The sequence below is a fragment of the Meleagris gallopavo genome, chromosome 22, assembly GCF_000146605.3.
Source record: "Meleagris gallopavo isolate NT-WF06-2002-E0010 breed Aviagen turkey brand Nicholas breeding stock chromosome 22, Turkey_5.1, whole genome shotgun sequence".
Lineage (NCBI taxonomy): Eukaryota > Metazoa > Chordata > Aves > Galliformes > Phasianidae > Meleagris > Meleagris gallopavo.
In genome coordinates this window covers 5800381-5817386 of record NC_015032.2, presented here as the reverse complement: position 1 = coordinate 5817386, position 17006 = coordinate 5800381, and the positions used below count along the sequence as shown (strand labels likewise).

At 56.9% G+C, this 17006-nt stretch overlaps 1 protein-coding gene and 1 long non-coding RNA gene across 3 annotated transcripts; one reads left to right on the top strand and one right to left on the bottom strand.

Moving 5' to 3' along the window:
* Window positions 1-3052: 3052 nt before the first annotated feature.
* On the bottom strand, window positions 3053-15963 carry UCKL1 (uridine-cytidine kinase 1 like 1). 2 transcript variants are annotated; one of them, XM_010722384.3, is made up of 15 exons: window positions 15572-15963; window positions 13758-13951; window positions 13384-13490; window positions 13043-13213; window positions 12709-12780; window positions 11759-11948; window positions 11268-11329; window positions 7602-7621; window positions 5552-5650; window positions 5351-5444; window positions 5137-5199; window positions 4743-4865; window positions 4335-4442; window positions 3850-4006; window positions 3053-3410 (listed from the first exon to the last, which is right to left on the bottom strand). In XM_010722384.3, the coding sequence occupies exons 1-15, from the start codon at window positions 15637-15639 to the stop codon at window positions 3334-3336; spliced, it is 1605 nt and encodes a 534-aa protein (XP_010720686.1). In that variant the 5' UTR covers window positions 15640-15963; the 3' UTR covers window positions 3053-3333. The 2 variants fall into 2 exon arrangements, with proteins under 2 accessions (XP_010720686.1, XP_003212090.1); XM_003212042.4 differs by lacking the exon at window positions 7602-7621 and adding an exon at window positions 10312-10328 and having other exon boundaries at window positions 3278-3410.
* LOC109370757 lies at window positions 15071-16681 on the top strand. The gene is made up of 2 exons (XR_004161852.1): window positions 15071-15315; window positions 16660-16681. It is a non-coding gene; the product is annotated as an uncharacterized LOC109370757 (long non-coding RNA).
* The last annotated feature ends 325 nt before the right edge of the window (window positions 16682-17006 follow it).

Genomic DNA, 17006 nt, shown 5'->3' with positions numbered 1-17006 from the left:
TTCTTTTTCTTTTCTTTTTCACCACTCTGTTCTATTTTTAGTGCTGGGAGGATGGTGCTGAAGAGGCTCTGCTGTCGGTCAGAGTTTGTGGTTTGGGCTGCTCCTGAGGCAGGGCAGGAAGCCCCTGTGGTGTGGGGGGGCTGGGGACTGAGGTGGGGCAGCACTGGGGGCTGCAGTGGGGGGCACTGCTGGGGGCTGCTCAAGCAAGAGGTGGTAATTCACCAATATTGTATTACAGCAATGCAATTTGTTTGGAAAAACGTTGGCTGTGTCGAACAGCACAAAGTAGAGCTGAGAGCACGGAGTTGTCCTGGTATGAACTGAGAAAAATGGAGATTTTTTTCCTCGTTATTTGGTACCCCCAGGCATCAGATGGAGGTCATTGGGCTCTGAAGGCGGCTGTCCTGCAGAGCATCGCCTGTGCTGCAGGGCTATGGCCATGCTGGCTAACACTAAGACTACCTCTCACCCATCAGAGTTTGAGGAGCACCTGCAAATATCTTGGCCAAAAAAGTGTTGCTTTGTTCTTGTTCTCACTGCCTGGCCCCACGAGCGGCCATCATGGCTGCCACACCGGGCGGCCTGAAAGGCAGAGGTGGGGAGGAGCCGCCCACCACCCACGCAGTGTTTCCGAGGTGGTGTGTTTGCCACCAGCAGTTTGTCACACGCAGAAGAAAGTTGAGCTTGAAGCGATGGCAATGGCGGAGTGGGGAGAGGGAGATGGCGGCCTCGCGAGATGGCGGCCTCCCAAGATGGCAGCCTTCTGAGATGGCGACCTCCTAAGATGGCGCCTCCCAAGATGGCGCCTGCCAAGGTAGCACCACATCCTGCAGCTGGCTGGTCGCAAGGGTGATGGCAGCAGGGATGGGACAAGGCCACCCACTGTGGAACGTGCCGCTAAATTTAACAATTCTGCCGCCAGTGGGGAAGGGGGAGGGTGGGCAGGGGTGAGGAGGGAAGGCACCACGTTCTTGAGGTAGAATTCAGCACTGTGGTGGCCAAATGTGGGGATTTGGTGTGCAGTGTGCTGAGGGAAAATAGGGGTCTGGTGGGGGAAAACGTGGATCTGCTAAAGGAAAATGTGCATCTGGTGGGGGAAAGGTACAGGTCTGCTGAGGAAAAACGTGGATCTGCTGAGGACAAATGCAGACGTGCAAGGGAAAATGGTGGACACAGCGCAGTTAAAGCAGGAGCTGCCCAGGATGCAGAGGTCTCCAGCAGCTCTGTTTGTTGTGGTTGCCCTGGGCTGTGTCCATGGGGCAGGTATGAGTGTTTGGCCCTGAACACGGCAGCCATGGGGCCGTGCCGCACCCTGCTGTGCTGCCATGGTGCCGGCTATGGGTGCTGGGGCTATGGGTGCGTGGGTGGCACTCGGCAGCTTGGACGTGCTGCAAAACGAGACGTGGTGCCTCCCTCTTCTCCCCGAGGTTGTTAGGTTGTTCTCCTCTCCTGTGGTGGAGGGTCCTACAGATGTCAGTGGTGCCCATCAGGCTTACAGGGGACCACGGATGACGGACGCCCTTTGCTGTTGTGGCGGTTCACAGCCCTGCTGCACCCACACTTCTCACAGCCCCATGGCTGTCCCCAACACGCTGCCTGCTGGGGGCTTGTTCTGAGGAACCGGGAACTGCTGTGTCCGTGAGGCCTCCAGGGAACAGGGTGTGTGGGTTAATGAAGGATGCTGAGTGGGAAGGTACTGCATTGCCCCCCAGTGGGCCCTTCACCCTCAGGGTGGACCCTGAGAGCAGATTGGGCTCAGGATCAGACGTGGCCTCGTGTCCCTCAGGGAGGTCTGCAGGAGCCGTACACACGCAGGCTGGTGGGCATTCCTCCATGGGGCTGAGCTGGGCTGCACAGAGGCAGCACTCTGAGAGCAGAAGATGCCCGGTGATGCTCAGCTCCTGGCTACATGCTGCCCCAGCCCGAAGCCCCATGTCTGCCTCTCCTATGTTTGTGCTTATGAGCTCTCCTTCCACCTACGCAAGGAGCTATTTTTAGAGGCACTAATCAAGCGCCGGCGCTGGCTGGGAGCGTGGCTTTCAAGCTGAGGGCTTCGTGCTTTCACCGTGCGCTTGCAGGAACTCGGGCAGCTGCTTTCTTTTAAATGCAGTGGAGGGTTTACACAACGTGCTGTAGAGCAATGGCAGTTATTTCGGGCTCCTCACTGCCGAGCCCACACCAAGCTGTCACCTGGAGGCTCCGTTTTGGCAGTGGCCGAGCACAATGTCCCCTCTTCCTCTCCCATCCAGGGCTGCCTAATGCAGAGTAGGCTCGTCTCGGCCCGCTTACTGCCAGCACAAGGATGTGGCATCGGTACTTTGCATCGTGCAGGAAGGGAAAACGCTCTGTGCTCAGCACAGCCTCCTCTGACTGCCTTCTCCCTCCCACTGAGGTTTCTCTGGCCGCTGGCAGCTTCCTGCAGGCCGTTACGGACCTGCACCTCCAACAGCTCTGATGCAGCAAGAGCAGGCTGTGCTAAGCGAGATGTGCTTCAGTCTGGTTGCAGAGCTGGAAGAAGAGTTGGTGCTTTTTGAGCTCGAGTGCAGCAGGATCCAAGCTGAACTTCAGCCTCCTTGCAGGAAGGAGGGATACAGTGGGATCTGGAGTGTGGTACTGCATCCCTAGCATGAGGCTGCAGAAGGAGGGAGCAGGGGAAGAGTGGTGGGTTTTCCTCCTGATGAGGTTCAGCACGGAGACCTGGGTCGGGGGGGGTTACCCTGCCTTGCAGGAAGGTGACAACACCTCTCTGCCCCCAGGAGCAAGCAGGGGGCTCAGAGTGAGCAGGGCAATCCCAATGGGTTATGATTCAGGTGGGATATTAGGAATAATTTATTCTCCAAAAAAGCAGTGATGCAGTGGCACAGCTGCCCAGAGGTGGTGGGGTCACTGACCCTGGAGATGTCCCAGAGCTGTGGAGATGTGGCACTGAGGGTCATGGACAGTGTGCACAGTGGGGTGGGTTGGGGTTGGACCTGGGATCTCAGAGGTCTTTTCCAACTATAATGACCCTGTGATTCCTTTGGGGCAGCACAAGGCCATGACAAGCAATGGCTCCATTCAAGAAAACCAGAGAAAAAATTTATTACTTTTCTTTATAAAATATCTCCAATAAGTTATATAGGCAAATAGTTAAATTAAAATAAATTAACTCCACTCTATGCTGTCCACAAAGTCACACTAGGATTTGTGTTTGAAAAAATATGCCCTAGATCTCTGATGAAAGATTTGAAAAAAATATATGCTTGGTGAGGAGAAAGGAGAAATCTGCAATGGACAGGAGGGGTTAAGGTGCGATGCTGAAGCTGCCTGGCGCCGGTGGCATCTCCCACCCAGTTAAGTGCTGAGAGCATCCTCATCGTCGCTCCAGTCAGGAGGAGCATCCGTCCCAAAGTACCGATCACCAAAGTTCCCTATGGGGAGAAGGGAGAGAGAAAGCTCTGAAGAGCTTGGGACTGGCCCAGCAGGCGAGGAAACAAAACCAGGTTTATCTGACAGCTTGCACGGTGCTAGCATTTGTGTAGCAGCAGAACTGGAGCAGCCCGGAGGCTGTTTTAGCACACTGGGGACTGTTTTAGCATGCCATGGCAGGGGTGTTTCCTGGCACAGCAGAGGTGAGGATGGAAGGACGCAGTGAGCTTGTTGAGGACAAGCTTCCTCCAGGCAGCAGTTCAGGGAATGAGGCACAGAGCTGCCCCAGCTGCCCCAGCCCAGCTTCTCCACCAGGAGAGGCAAAGGGTCTCTCAGTAAAACAAGGGCAGACTAAAACAAGGCTGAGCTGCTGGCAATCAGGGCTTCACCGCATCTGGTGAGCAGACCAGAAACACTGAACATTCCTCCTCAGGTACTCACCAATGCCAGGGATGATCCGGAAGAGGTCATTCACCTTCTTGTCCACAGCTGTGGTGATGATCTTCACCCGGGGGAAGGCGTAGGCAACCGAGTGGACACCCATCTCTGCCATCAGCAGGGAGAGGAGGAAAATCTTGTCTTCCGGGACGTCATGATCCTGCAGGAACAGCATGGAGTGTGTGGGATGAGCTGTGTTATGGTCCATACTCTGGCACTCGGAGCACTCGAGGACCTTCCTGGAACCACTTTTTGTCCCTGGGTGTAGGGTTTGGTGGGTATAAGACCAATGAACCACCTACATCTAAGCTGTTACTATCCTAGGAAGGGCTTTGTCAACGCCTTGGAGACATTCCAGGTCTTGCTGTGACCCTCAACACCCCCCTTTAGAAGGCTCAGTGTTAATGCAAGGCCCTCAGCAGGGCTTTTGTACACTGCCTGGGGCAAAAACCCCCCCCTTGCCCCCACCCACCCGATACCCTCCATACCAGCAGCACCCGCACGGCCATCATGGCTGCAGCTCCCGTGGAGACCGTGCAGTCCATCAGGATGACGTGGTCCTCACTGATGTCCTTCGGCAGCCGCAGGTAGTGGAGCTGGGCAGGGGGAGAGACAGGTCAGCTCATGGCACTGCACAGGGGTCCGTCCTCATACAGAATGGAGGCAACAAAGCAATTCCAGCTCATCTTTAGGAGGAGGGAAGGGTCTTTCCACGTCCCCATCACTGCAATCTGAGCTGTTAGTGGGGCCAGGCACCGGTGCAGACACCAAACCAGCCCTGTGTGCACACATACGCTGGCAAAACCCACTTCAGAAGCTTTTAAAGCCTTTCCCAAGCACTCACACCACACCTAAGCCAACCCCACGTGCATGCCCGTGGGCAGGAGATGCTGTACCTCCGGCTCGCCCGTGTTGCAGTTGGTCTGAATGAGAATGGTCCCGATGCGGACGTCCTTGCAGACAGCTCGCAGTGCTGGCTCCATGGTCTCACCTGCCCGCAGGATGGACACCCCGGTGATCTGAAGTGAGAGCACCCGGGCAGGTGGGGGCACACAGCATTCGGTTTCAATACTGGGAACCTCCAAAGGGCAACCCCAAAGTGCATCCCCTCCAGCACAGGGTTGTGCTGCACACCGGTGGCACTGGTGGCATCTTTGCCCCATTGACACGAGGTACCAAACTCAGGTTTGGTGGGAACCCCAAGATGCCTGTGGTGTTCCTCCCTCCATGCAGAGGGCTTTTAATGAAGCCCCACCTAGGAGTTTGAAAACACCTTTTGCTCCCACTTACTTGCTTCCCACTGTATGTCCTCCCTTCGTAGTCCTGTCCCTGGGGAGTCTGAACAGTGCAACTCTGCAAAAACCCCATAAGAAGCATTACCACAGTGGCTCTCAGTGAGCCCTGCTACCAGGGAGCCAGGCAGGGGCTGATTAGGAAAGCTGACCAGCCCGTGGAAGCTGAGGTTGGACAAAACCTCATCACCAGGTGCAGCCTCTGAACCCACCTGGAAAGGGAGAAACGAGAGCGCGTGCTCGATCAGCAACCGCATCAGCCTCTTGGAGTAGAAAATGAACTCGTCCCTGCTGGTCTCCTTGTTTCTGAAAGGCAATGAGCAGAACTCTGGGGACTCGGGAGCCCGAGGCCAGCTGAGCCCACCCAGCCAAGCCCCCTCTTCGCCCCAGGGGCCGCGGTGCCACGCCGTTACCTGATGATGGTGTGCATGCCCCGCACCTGAGGGGTGCTCTTCAGCACGCTGAGGGTCTGCGGAAGGGGGTGGTACTGATGGGCAGAGGCCAGGGCGGCCCTGAAACCAAACACAGGGTCAGGAGGGCTCCGGGGAGGTGCCTGAAGGCCGGGGCACAGCACACGGCCGGAGCCATTCTCCCAGATGTCAGCTCTCAACGCAACACAAAGCCACGTGGCCAAGCCCAATGAGCAGCCAGCCCTGCCCAGGACCTTCTGAAGGGGCAGGGAAGGGGCGGTCGGTGCAGCCCCAGGACGTGCCCTCCCTGCTGGGTCACTGAGCCACGGCTGACCCACTGTGGCTGAGAGTTTCCATGGAAAACAATATGAAAACTTCCCCCTGCTCAGGAAGGGGACCTGGCGGTGGGTCCCCCACTCAGTGGTTGAGGAAGGGCCGTCACAGCAGCCTCTGCCCCACAGGACAAGGGCTGGGTGTGGGGCAGGAGCTCAGCACTGTGATGCCATCCCCAGTTCCCCCAGGGCAGTGCTGCAGTGGCGGGCTGCAGTAAGGCTGCTTCAGAGCACATCCGGCCCATTCAGGGCTGGTCGCAGCGATGCCAAATTGGGAACAGCTTCAAGACTTTGCCGCTGGACGGGGCTGGCTTTGTGTGAGTCATCTCCACATAACTAATAGGGTTGGGAGCTATTCTTGGATCAAGGGAACACCGTTCACGGGGAAGCGCACAATGGGGCCCCATTAGTCACCTCTCTACTTGAGAGCAGCAGTAATGAGATGAAGGTCACATCTCTTTGGCTTCCATGGGGCTGGGCAGGATGGGCAAGTGCCTTTGTCTGGGAGGAGGGCTGGGGTCACAAAGCCACGCATCAGACCACAAACATGCCATGGCCACAGCTGGGCAGGGAGATGGTGGGGAGGGGGAGAAGGGAGCCATCAGATGGAAGCAGCAGATGAGTAAGATTTCAAACCGAGCAGAAACCTGGGTTAACTGCACACACAAACAGGCACACAAGCAGAGAGGAAGAGAAAGATGACTGGGTAGGAACGGAGGAGGGCAGGGCGCAATGGCGTGAGGCCTCCAGCCACCATGGGATTACAGAATGGTCTGAGTTGGAAGGGACCCTTAATGGCCATCTGATCCAACTCCCCTGCAATGAACAGGGACACCTGCAGCTCGATCAGGTTGGCCAACCAACGCCAAATGGGACATTCCCAAAGCCTGGGGGTGTCAGGGCTCCTTCTGGCCAGCAGTCCCCCAGTGCCCTGCACCAGCCCAGCGAGCTCACTCCGTTAGTCACCAGAACTCAGGTTAGCTGCCCTCAGAGCTATGTCCATACCATGACCGCACCGCAGCAGCACCGCGTGGCTCTGCCCCCTCCTTCCTGCCACCAACCCCAGCCTGGGGATGGGTCCTGGGGACACAGACACCACCCACAGCCCTGCCTGACCCCTTTGGCCCTGGGGAAGATGACCCACATGGCGTGAGCCATTGTGCAAGGGGCTGAGCCCTGCCTTTGGCAGATGCGGGTGCCTGCTCCCACTGCAGAGCCCGTATGCTCTCTCATCCCAAACTGCTGTCCCAAAACCCAGCGCAGCCCTGGGTATCGGGGCATGTCCCTGAATTTGCAACCTCTCCCCCCGTCACCACCACCCCATGCAGGAGGGCAGCTCCATGTGCCCTGAGACCCAGCTCCCGCTCCCACCTCCTGCAGCAGCCCCAGAACACCTCCCCTGCATCTCGAGCTGTCAGCAACCCTTGGGGAACGCTGTCAGCAGCTCCTCACTGCACCTTCTGCACCTCCTGCAACCCCCGCGCAGGGCTGGGTACGGGATGCAGCCCTGCTTCTTGGGATGCTGTTCAGCACCATCACTTTTAGGGATGAAGATAGAGACTTTTGGGTCCCTCCCACCCTTTTTTGACCTGTGAAGCCCCAGAGAAGCAGGACCCCGTGTGCAGCCCAGGTTAGTAGCACGCTCACGCTGCACGGCCCTGGCCCCAGCCATGCTGTTAGTGTCACACCCCGAACGCTGCCAGCAGTGGAGGTCTCCTCACATATCCCAGCGTAGCTTCCTCTGGTCACCAGGTGGGAGGGACATTCGGGGAGACAAGACGGGAGACACCAGAGTTTTAGGGGAGAGGGACAAACAGAACATGAAATAAAGGAAAAAGCACTGGCATTAGTCAAAGGGGGGGAAAAAAAAGTCCCAGTGGATCGGTGGTTCTTGGAGCTGCCCAAGAATGGCCGTCTCCATACAGACCCCAACGCCCCTTCCAGGGTGACCAAACCATGTCACCTCTGCTCCCCAAAGCACCAGTTCAGCTCCATGCTGAGCCCCATCTGTCACCGCAGGGACACTGTCACACTGTCACACCTTGGTCCCATCCAGCACCACATTGCAGGGCTTCCTGATGCCTCCAAAGCCATCGGGCCCCGCAATCCCAAACCATGTGCTGGAGCTGAAGCCTGCACAACCTCCACCCAGTGTGCACACAGCGGTGCCCACCTCCTGCAGCCTCGGTGACTCCGTAAAGCCCAGAGCAATGCGAACAGTGGGAGAAACCCAGCCCTGAGCTGAGCATCACCAGCAGCTGGGAAGACCTCGAGGACCTCCAAGGCCCCCCCTGGACCAGATGTCCATGTAGGGAGCTCACACACCATACATGGACACGGGCACAGCAGATCATGCAGCCACCAGTGATGCTCCCACCCTCTCCCCAGTGAGGCGGCAGAGCATTCAGACAGACGGCCGTGAGCACGTCAAGAAGACATCTCACTTTGGAAACTTATTTTTTCCCCCCAGAACAAAAGGTTTGAAGGTAAAAAAAAAGAAAAAAGAAAAAAATAAAAAGAAAAAGGAAGAAGAATAAGAAAGGAGAGAAAAGGGGTGGCCATCGCTCAGGAAGGCTTCAGGGAACATCCTCGGTTCTTTGTTGAGCATGCTATCAAACAGGAAGCAGACAAGAGACATCCAGCTACAAAGGAGTGATGCAGTCAAGGCATTTCAAACACGTACAGCGGCTGGCTTTCACAGCTGACATTTCAAACAAGGGCTATCAGACTGCGCCACGGGCTGATATTTAAAGACACAATTGGCAAAGGGCATGCCAAGCTGATCCAGACCTTGGGAGAGGAGGGAGGGAATCGATCGGCGAGGGAAAGTCAGCTGAAACGAGCAGAGGCTCCTTGAGCCAGGCTGATTGCTAAAACGGGACAGCAAACAGGCTGCAGGTGCTGCTGGGCACCTGGCATAGTGCAAAGGGTGGGTAATCACAGCTCCAGCACGTGTGGTTAAATAAGTGGATGCAATGATCCCAAGACCTGAGCTTCACCCTGAGAGGACGCAGAGCAAAGTGGAGGCTGCCAGTGGTGTGGAACAGCCCGTAGGTCTGGGGCACTGCTCTCTTTAATCTCCTCAGAATTCACTCATCGCATAGAATCACAGACTGGTTGGGCTGGAAGGGATCTTAACAACCACAGAATCATGGTATTGCAGAATGGCTGAGTTGGAAGAGATCTTAAAGCCCACCCAGCTCCAACTACTCTCATGGACAGGGACACCTCCCATAGACCAGGCTGCACAGGGCCCATTCATGGCTGTGGGCACCTCCAGGGCTGGGGCACCCACAGCTCTCTGGGCAGCAGTGCCAGGGCCACACCACCTCACCATGAAGCATCTGAGGTCAGGCAGTGGCACATCAACCTGGCGCATGGGAAACAGGAGGATACCTTGAGCTGGGGCCAGGTCTGAGCATCCAGGTTCTGTTCAATGACCTGGCTGTGTCCTCACAGCCAAGAGACAGTGACACCCACCAGCACTCCAGGAGCATCAATGGATTTTCACAGGATATTTTTTCTAAACTTTCTAGCAAAGGCACAAATGGGAACCAGGAGCCACTGAACTTAAAAACTTAAAGATTTCCATGGCCGTGGTTACCCTGGAGGTACTTCTGAAGGTCAAAGTCATTTCCCTCAGCTGGCTGTCATTGCACTGCTCCATATGCGGGCTTTAGGGAGCACGAAAAGTGCAAAGATCACCTCTACTGAGGGCCAGATTTGATTAAAGAAGAAAATCAGTGGAGAGAAAGGAAATGTGATATGGGTATGTCTTTCTATATGCACATATATATACACATGTGCTACAGAGCAGCTTCCCACCTGAACCTCCAGGCACACGGGGGGCTTACAGATGGCACTGAATGGAAATGCCAGGTCCCAAGGCCTCCAACGAGCAAGCAAAAAGAAACAAAATAAACCATCCAGTTGCTCAGTCTGGGAAACAAATGGCTTGAGCAGAAGTAAAGAAGAGACCCTTTTCCTGTTCATCTTTGGTATTTTGAAAGCTTTTATGTGCCAAATTTAAGTTTTTGGGTTACTTGCCTAAGTGTCTCCATAAAACAATGGGATCTAAATGGAAACCTGAGTGCAGTAACCTGCTGCTCTGCCTCCTACACAAATACCTGTGAACCCAGCTGGCTGCCTAATGGAAAAATCTGGATCCAAACGCTGGAGGGGAAGTAAATGGCTGCATGCTTTAGAGCATCCAGCAGGGCTTGGAAGGTGGGTCTGAACGTTTGTCTTATGGAAGGGCAACGGGAGCAGATGCCTGAACGCAGAGAGCCGCTGCAGAGCCTCTCCCACGGCCAGGGACGTGGTGGCCTTACAGGTGGCCTTACACCTGCCTGCAGGTCAGGGTGAGGCCAAGCAGTGCCTGGCATTGGAAATGCCTCGGGCTGCACGGACAGGACAGTTAGGGGCTCTTACCTGACACTGAGTTCACGCTGCGGCAGCAACACAAAGACACAATGCAACCGGTATTAAGCATTGCCAACACCAGGGGCGTTTCAAGACAAAAGAAAAGGAAAAATAGGAATATTTTCCTGCATTCACATGTAGTTTTTTTCCCCTTCTTCCCCTCCCCAAAGAGATGCCAAGCCCCGGCCAAGCCCTTGCTCTGGCAGGAGCTGCCGTGTTTGCTGGCTGCAGAACTCCCAGGGCTCTGGGCTGAGCTCTGTGTCCTAGAAGCAGGGTTTAGATTCTTGCCAGAGTGTATTGCTGTAAACTGGGGAGGCCAGAAAGCCCTGGCTGCAGGGAAGCTCCCACCGTGCCCTAGCACAGGAGCAGCCATCCACTCTGCAGCCCCAGATCACCATCACCTGGGGCTGCTCGGAGTTCATCTGGGGCTCAGGAATTTCTGCAGGAATTGAGCTCTTTACTTATAAAGCCATCAATTTCCCAGAGCATCACCCTGAGCATCGTCACATCTTCGACATCAAAGCTATGAGTAGGGTGGGAGGAAGGTGCATGGCTCAGGGATGGCAACATATAACTGTGTCCTTTGGTGGATGGGTCCCAGGCTCAAGGCCCAGAACCATACAAAATATGACTCTCTGTGGTCAGCAGTGGGGAAGGACATGGCTCAGGCTGTGAGTAAGCTGTGGCAAAGCTTTGGGTTGTGACACCCATGGGCTGCACCCAGCACTGAAGTGGAAAACAGAGCTCTGGACTGGGAAGGCTGCAGCAATGGCTGCAGGGAGCGAAGAGGAGAAGCCAGAGCCAGAGAGCAGAGGTGTTGGAGCCAGGCAGGATGCTTTGTCCCTGCATGGCTTGCTGCCCCCAGAGCACTGCACTGCAGTGTGTGAGGTGGGTTTGTTCCCGGCGGAGCACCGGGACACAGAGAAGCAAGGCACAGAGTTCATGGGGCCGGAGCCAGGACATACCTCCTCCAGCTGGCTGTGCACGTGCTGGACGATCAGATCAATGGCCACCGTGTTTCCACTCCCTGGAGTCAACCAAAAGCAGAAATAAACAGTGAGGTGTGGCCATAGTGCCAACCTCCCTGCCCTGCTGCAGAATCCAGAACCTGCTCTTGTTAAACTCCATGCAGTTGATGACTGCCCAGCTCTCCAATCTGTCTACGTCTCTCTCTGCAAGGCCTCTCCACTCTTAATGGTGTCAACAGCTCCTAATTTAGTGCTGTCCCTGGAGGTGTTCCAGAGCTGTGGAGATGTGGCACAGAGGGACACGGTCAGTGGGTACGGTGGGATGAGGTTGGACTCGGGGATTTGAGAGGTCTTTTCCAACATTAATGATCCTATGCTTGTCAGCAAGCTTGTTCACAACACTTTCTATCCCTACACCCAAGTCACTGATGAACTGGGCCTAAAACAGAGCCCTGACGGAACCATTTAGCATAAGGAGCGTGGGGTACCTCGGGGCACGACGATGTCGGCCAGCCGCATGGTGGGCTGGATGTACTGGTCGAAGGCGGGCTTCACAAACTTGTTGTACTGCTTGATGACTCCCTCGATGTCACGGCCACGCTCACTGATGTCCCTGCGCAGGCGGCGCACCAAGCGGATGTCCGAGTCCGTGTCCACAAAGATCTTCAGGTCGAGGAGCTGGAAGGAGAGCAGCGGGAACGAATCACACCAGCTGAAGCTGCAGCCAACCCCAAAACCCATCCTGCTCCAGGACCCGCCCTCCGTCCACATGCAGCCCCAGCACTTCGGGGGATGTCGTTTCGGGGGGCTGGGATCCCTGCTGCTTGCCCTTGGTTGAAGGATGAGAGGAAAGAAAACTGCTTGGGGATGCACTCAGCTGTCCACTGGAGGTCATCGTTGCTCCAGCAAAGTGCAGTACAAACGCTCCCTTGGCAGGGAAGGGAACTTCCTAGACTGAGCTTGGCTATGCTTGTGCACGACTGTGAGCCTATAGGGTTCTCATGCAGCTGAGCACTCCTCAGGAGTGCCTGAAGTGCTGGACGAGGTCAGCCTGGGAACACCAGGCTCTGCAGAGCATGGCTGCAGCCAGCTTTGCTGCAAGCTGAGCCGGGCAGCACGGAGGTACTTCTGGTCATGTCGATACACCTTTGCTGCCAAGGACCAGGTCACAGCTTGGCTCCAAATTCCTGGGAAGGAATGGCTGAGACATGGCCCTCTGCTCCACGTCTGCCTGGGGCTCTTCCCCTGCTGTGGAACATCAGGATGGGGCATGCAGGGTGGGCATGCAGGCGATGCTGATGCAGCATGGGAAGACAGTGCATCCAGTGCCCCCATTGCTACCAGGACCCCCATTGCGACTGGCACACTCAGTATACCCACTGCAACCAGTACATTCAGGGCAACATGTACACCCAGCTGCAGGATGGGGCTGCCTCACCTTCAGCAGCTCCTTGTCCGCGAATGCCATGATACCTTCAAAAATAATCACATTGGCACCATAGAGGGTTTTCTGTAGAGGCAAAAATCGATGTGGTTGGATAGAGAATGCGTGCAGAGATACCACACTCCAGGGAAGATGATAACACAATGAATGATCAGCTCCTCTATTTCCTGTGCTTTGGAGGACTTGTAGGACTCAAAGAACTCTCAGTGACACAAGCACAACCCATGGGTTTTCTCCTCCCTGCAGCCTGCTGCCCTTGCAATGTACTGGGAGGCTGTACAGAGCTGGCAGCCCACCACCTCATCCCACGCCCCTCGATGTCCCATACCCATTCCTTCTTCCGGCTGTGGGTGGTGAAGTCGTAGATGGGGATCTTCACACTCTTGCCTTGCTTCAGCTTCTTCAGGGTGGCGATGATGAGGTCAAAGTCAAAGGCATCGGGGTGGTCAAAGTTGAAGTCATTGCTGGCTGCCTGCTCCTGCTGCTGCTTGGTCAGCACCTGGCCCCAAAGATGGGTCAGTGAGCGGCCATCCACTCTGCAGCCCCAGATCACCATCACCCAACTGCTGTGCCACGTCTCCTCCTGCCCCAATGCCATGGGGCCAGGGGAAAGCAGGAGGATGCTGCCTCATCCCCACCACGTTTCCCCATCGGGCTGGGTGGCCTCACCTTGTAGAAGGAATCCATGGAGAGCAGAACCACCCAAGGGACATCCAGAGCCTCGATGATCATGGTGGCCACCGTGGTCTTCCCAGAGGCGCTGCCCCCTCCCAGACCTGCCAGAAAGAAGGGATGGGGCTACAGAGCCCTGACCTGCCTCCAAGGCCAGCTCCGCCGCACCGATCGCAGAATGCCTTGCATTGGAAAGGACCTTAAAGACAATGCAGCTCCAACCCGTTTGGACTGGATGATCGTCTCCAACCATCACGACTGTGTGACTCCACAATTCTGAGGTTGTGGGAGCATGGCGATAGCAGGAACCCTCCCTGGCTCCCCCAGCAGCACCAACAGCCCAGCGGTGGGACGCAGCCACCCATGCCCACCTATGACAAAGGCCTCCTTGGACTGCGTGCCGTGCTCATTGTACCAGGGCGGCCGCCCGGCAGTGTAGATGGTCCTTTTGCTGGTGCGCAGCAGCGGGGGCTCCGACTTGCACTGGCTGGTGGTCCGCTTTCGGGGCGGCTTGGAGGAGCCCACCGCCGGGTACAGCCGGTCCAGCGACTCGGCGCTGCTGTTGCTGGGGAGAAAGAGGGAACGGTGGGTTCAACGAGCACGGCAACCCCACCTGCAACTCTCCATCTCTGCCCAAATCCCATCCTATATGGGGCTGAGACCCTTCAGGACCATCTCATGAGCTTCCCAGCACCAGGCAGTGGGGCTGCAGGCAGGAACGCCCCTCCTGGGGCTGCGGAGCTGCTTGTGCCCACGTTGCTGTGCGGGCTGCAGCCGCTGAGCGCTCCCTCTTATCTGCGTCAGGAGGGAGAGGAGCAAACGGAGCCCAGAGCTGGCACTTGGCAGCAGGACACGGCGGCTGCGAGGTGATAAGGGCAGGAGATAAGCTGTGTGTGTGCACGGCCATGGCGGAGTGATCGACACCCAGAGCCAGAGCTGCTTGTCCTGCTTCTCCATAGCCAGCTTTGAAAAACCAGTCTTTTTCTCCCCAAACACCCACGGGACACAGAGGTGGGATTGGGTAGGGACAATATTTCTGCCAGGTCTGAGAGCTCCGGTGCCAATACGTACAGCCTGGCTGGGGCTTTGCTGCCTTCCTCTTCAAAGGGCTTAAACTGCAGGGTTTTGCAGATTTTGTTGGGTTTTAAGCTGTTTCAGCATTAAGATTAGTTCCCTTCCCTCCCATGGCCCTTTTTAGAATAATGCTAGATAATGACCAAAATTTCAGACCGGCCATCTGTGTGTAAAGCTGCCCACAGCTCCCACTGCAACCAGGGCATCCACTCTACCAATGCAACCCAGCCCTCTCCAGCACCAGGAGCTCTCAACCACCGCCAGCATTACCCGCTCAGCACCTTCTGCTCAGAGCTGCGCCCCTGCCAGCCCCCAGCCCATGAACATCCCAATGATCCCAGCATGGCAGTGGCACAAGTGCTGCTCATGCTGCCCCATCCCGCAGCGCTGCAGGGCTGCCATCCACGTGCAGTGTGCTCCTGGACCCAGGGAGCCCTAATCCTATTTCCAGAGTCTCTCTGCTTTGCCTCATCTCACCCGCACCCTTATGGACTTCTATGTAAACTTTGCACTCCGCCTCTCAAACCAACGTTCCCATGATTTATCTCAGATAAGCAGCACTGAGCGACCGCACTGGAGCTCTGCAAAGGTCACAAATTCCTTGCGTGGCCTCAGGGCGGCTCCGACCACCTCCTGCTCCTCTCCACTCCCCATTTCCTCCTGTCCCTTTCCACCACTCAGGGCTGCACTCCTGACCCGGTGCAGAGCCTGGGCCCTATTAATAGCAGTGCCCGCAGCGCTGCTCCGTGCACCAGGCGGATCCTGCAGGAGGGCTGCAGTGAGGGCAGTGCTGTCCTTGTCCCACACGCAGCCCTGCGAGGCCCTTCCCTCCAAGCAGCATGACAACAGGACAAGGTAAATCCAAATGGAAACATCCCCCGGGGTGGGGAACCTTCCTGCAGAGCCCTGCTTGGGGCTTGGGGCACCCCGACCTCCTCCTGGGGTTGGGGATCCTTTGCTGCCCCCACTGCCCGTGCACCCCCTTCACTTTGCTTAGAGATCCCCAATGTGTCGGAGGGTCCCTTGCGCCCCAATGCCCACTTCCCATCCCCTTTTCTTGGGAAAAACCCTTAACCCTAACCTCAAACCCACCCCATAAAGGGGAGCTCACCTTCCCGCGGGTGCCAGGGCCCGGCAGCCTGAGAAGCGGACGCTGCCGTAGGTGGGGGGGCTGCTCATGGTTGGGGGCTCGGTGCTGCTCGGTGGGGATGAGCCATACAGGGATGGCCCCAAGTAGTGCGGGGGGCCCGGAGCCAGGCAGCACAGGAGGGGGGGCACGGCGCCGGGACGGGAGGTGCTGGGAGCTCAGCGTGCATAAGAGGATAGCTTAACGCTGAGATTATGTTCATTACCTGATATTAATAGCACTGGCTTGATTAAAGAAAAAACAAGGGGGGGGGGGGGCAAGGGTGACACCTCCTCTCGGCAGACAAACAACCAACTGCCGGACTCTGGCTGTTTTGGCTGCATTGGGCACTCAGAGCACGGGGCCGCTCAGCACGGTGAGCGTGGGGCTGGAGGGGTCCTGGGGGTGGGATGGAGAGGGGGCACTGGAGGGGCTCTGAGCCTCCAAAGCCCAGGGCGTTTCGGCTCAGAGCCCCTCCGGCTCCATGGGAAAAGCCACAGCGGTAAACAAGTGCGGAAACTTCAACACCGGGCACTAAGAATAACGCTGCTCCGGTCGGGTCCCGGCCGCCCGCCATGCCTGCCCCCCGCCCCCCAGCATTTCGGCAGCTCTGAGCCAGCGCAGGGGTTGGGAACCAAAGGTTCGTTCTGCAGTGCTCGAGAATCAGCTCCATGCTACGCCAGGTGACAGCGGGCACAGCTTTGGGGACGCATTCCTAGTCATCAAATCACCCCCGGCACGGGCAGGTGACAGCTCCGAGGGGCACTGGGGACAATGCAGGCACCGAGCAGGGGAAGGTCTGGAGATGGGTCAGGACCTTCCTCCTCCTCTTCCTCCTCCGGGGACATGGGGACCCTGCTGTCCCCGTGCACAGTGCTGTAGGACAGTGCCAATGCCACGTGCAGCATGGGATGAGCGCGGGACTCCAGCAGTGCCAGCACAGTGCTGGGGATCCGGGGACAGCGGGATCCGGGGGTGCGTCCCCAGCGCCGCAGCCCTGCAGCCAACTCCCCTTCCCATCCCTGCTCTGGAAAAGCACACTCAGAAGTTAAGAATAAAATTCTCTTCCGCAGCGATTTCTATTCTTTCCCAAAACAAAAAAAAAAGAAAGGGATCAGAAACCGGAACGCAGCAGTCCTTGCCCACGTGCCATCGTCCCCCATCGCGCAGCCGGTGCCTCTCCCGCCTGTGTCCGACAGGGCGCAGCACAGCCCGCATCTCAGCCCGCGTCCTCAGCTCTCGTGCGGGATGAACGGTTCGGGATTTCATCTTTTCCTACCAGGAGGTTTCTAAAATCCCACCCGCGGCCTCGGGACACGAGGACGGGCCGCAGGAGCGGAGGGCTCGGGCTAAAGAAGAACTGAGGCCGTCGCAGGGGGAAGAGATGGGGACGGCCTGAGAGGTGCGGGATGCGGGGCTC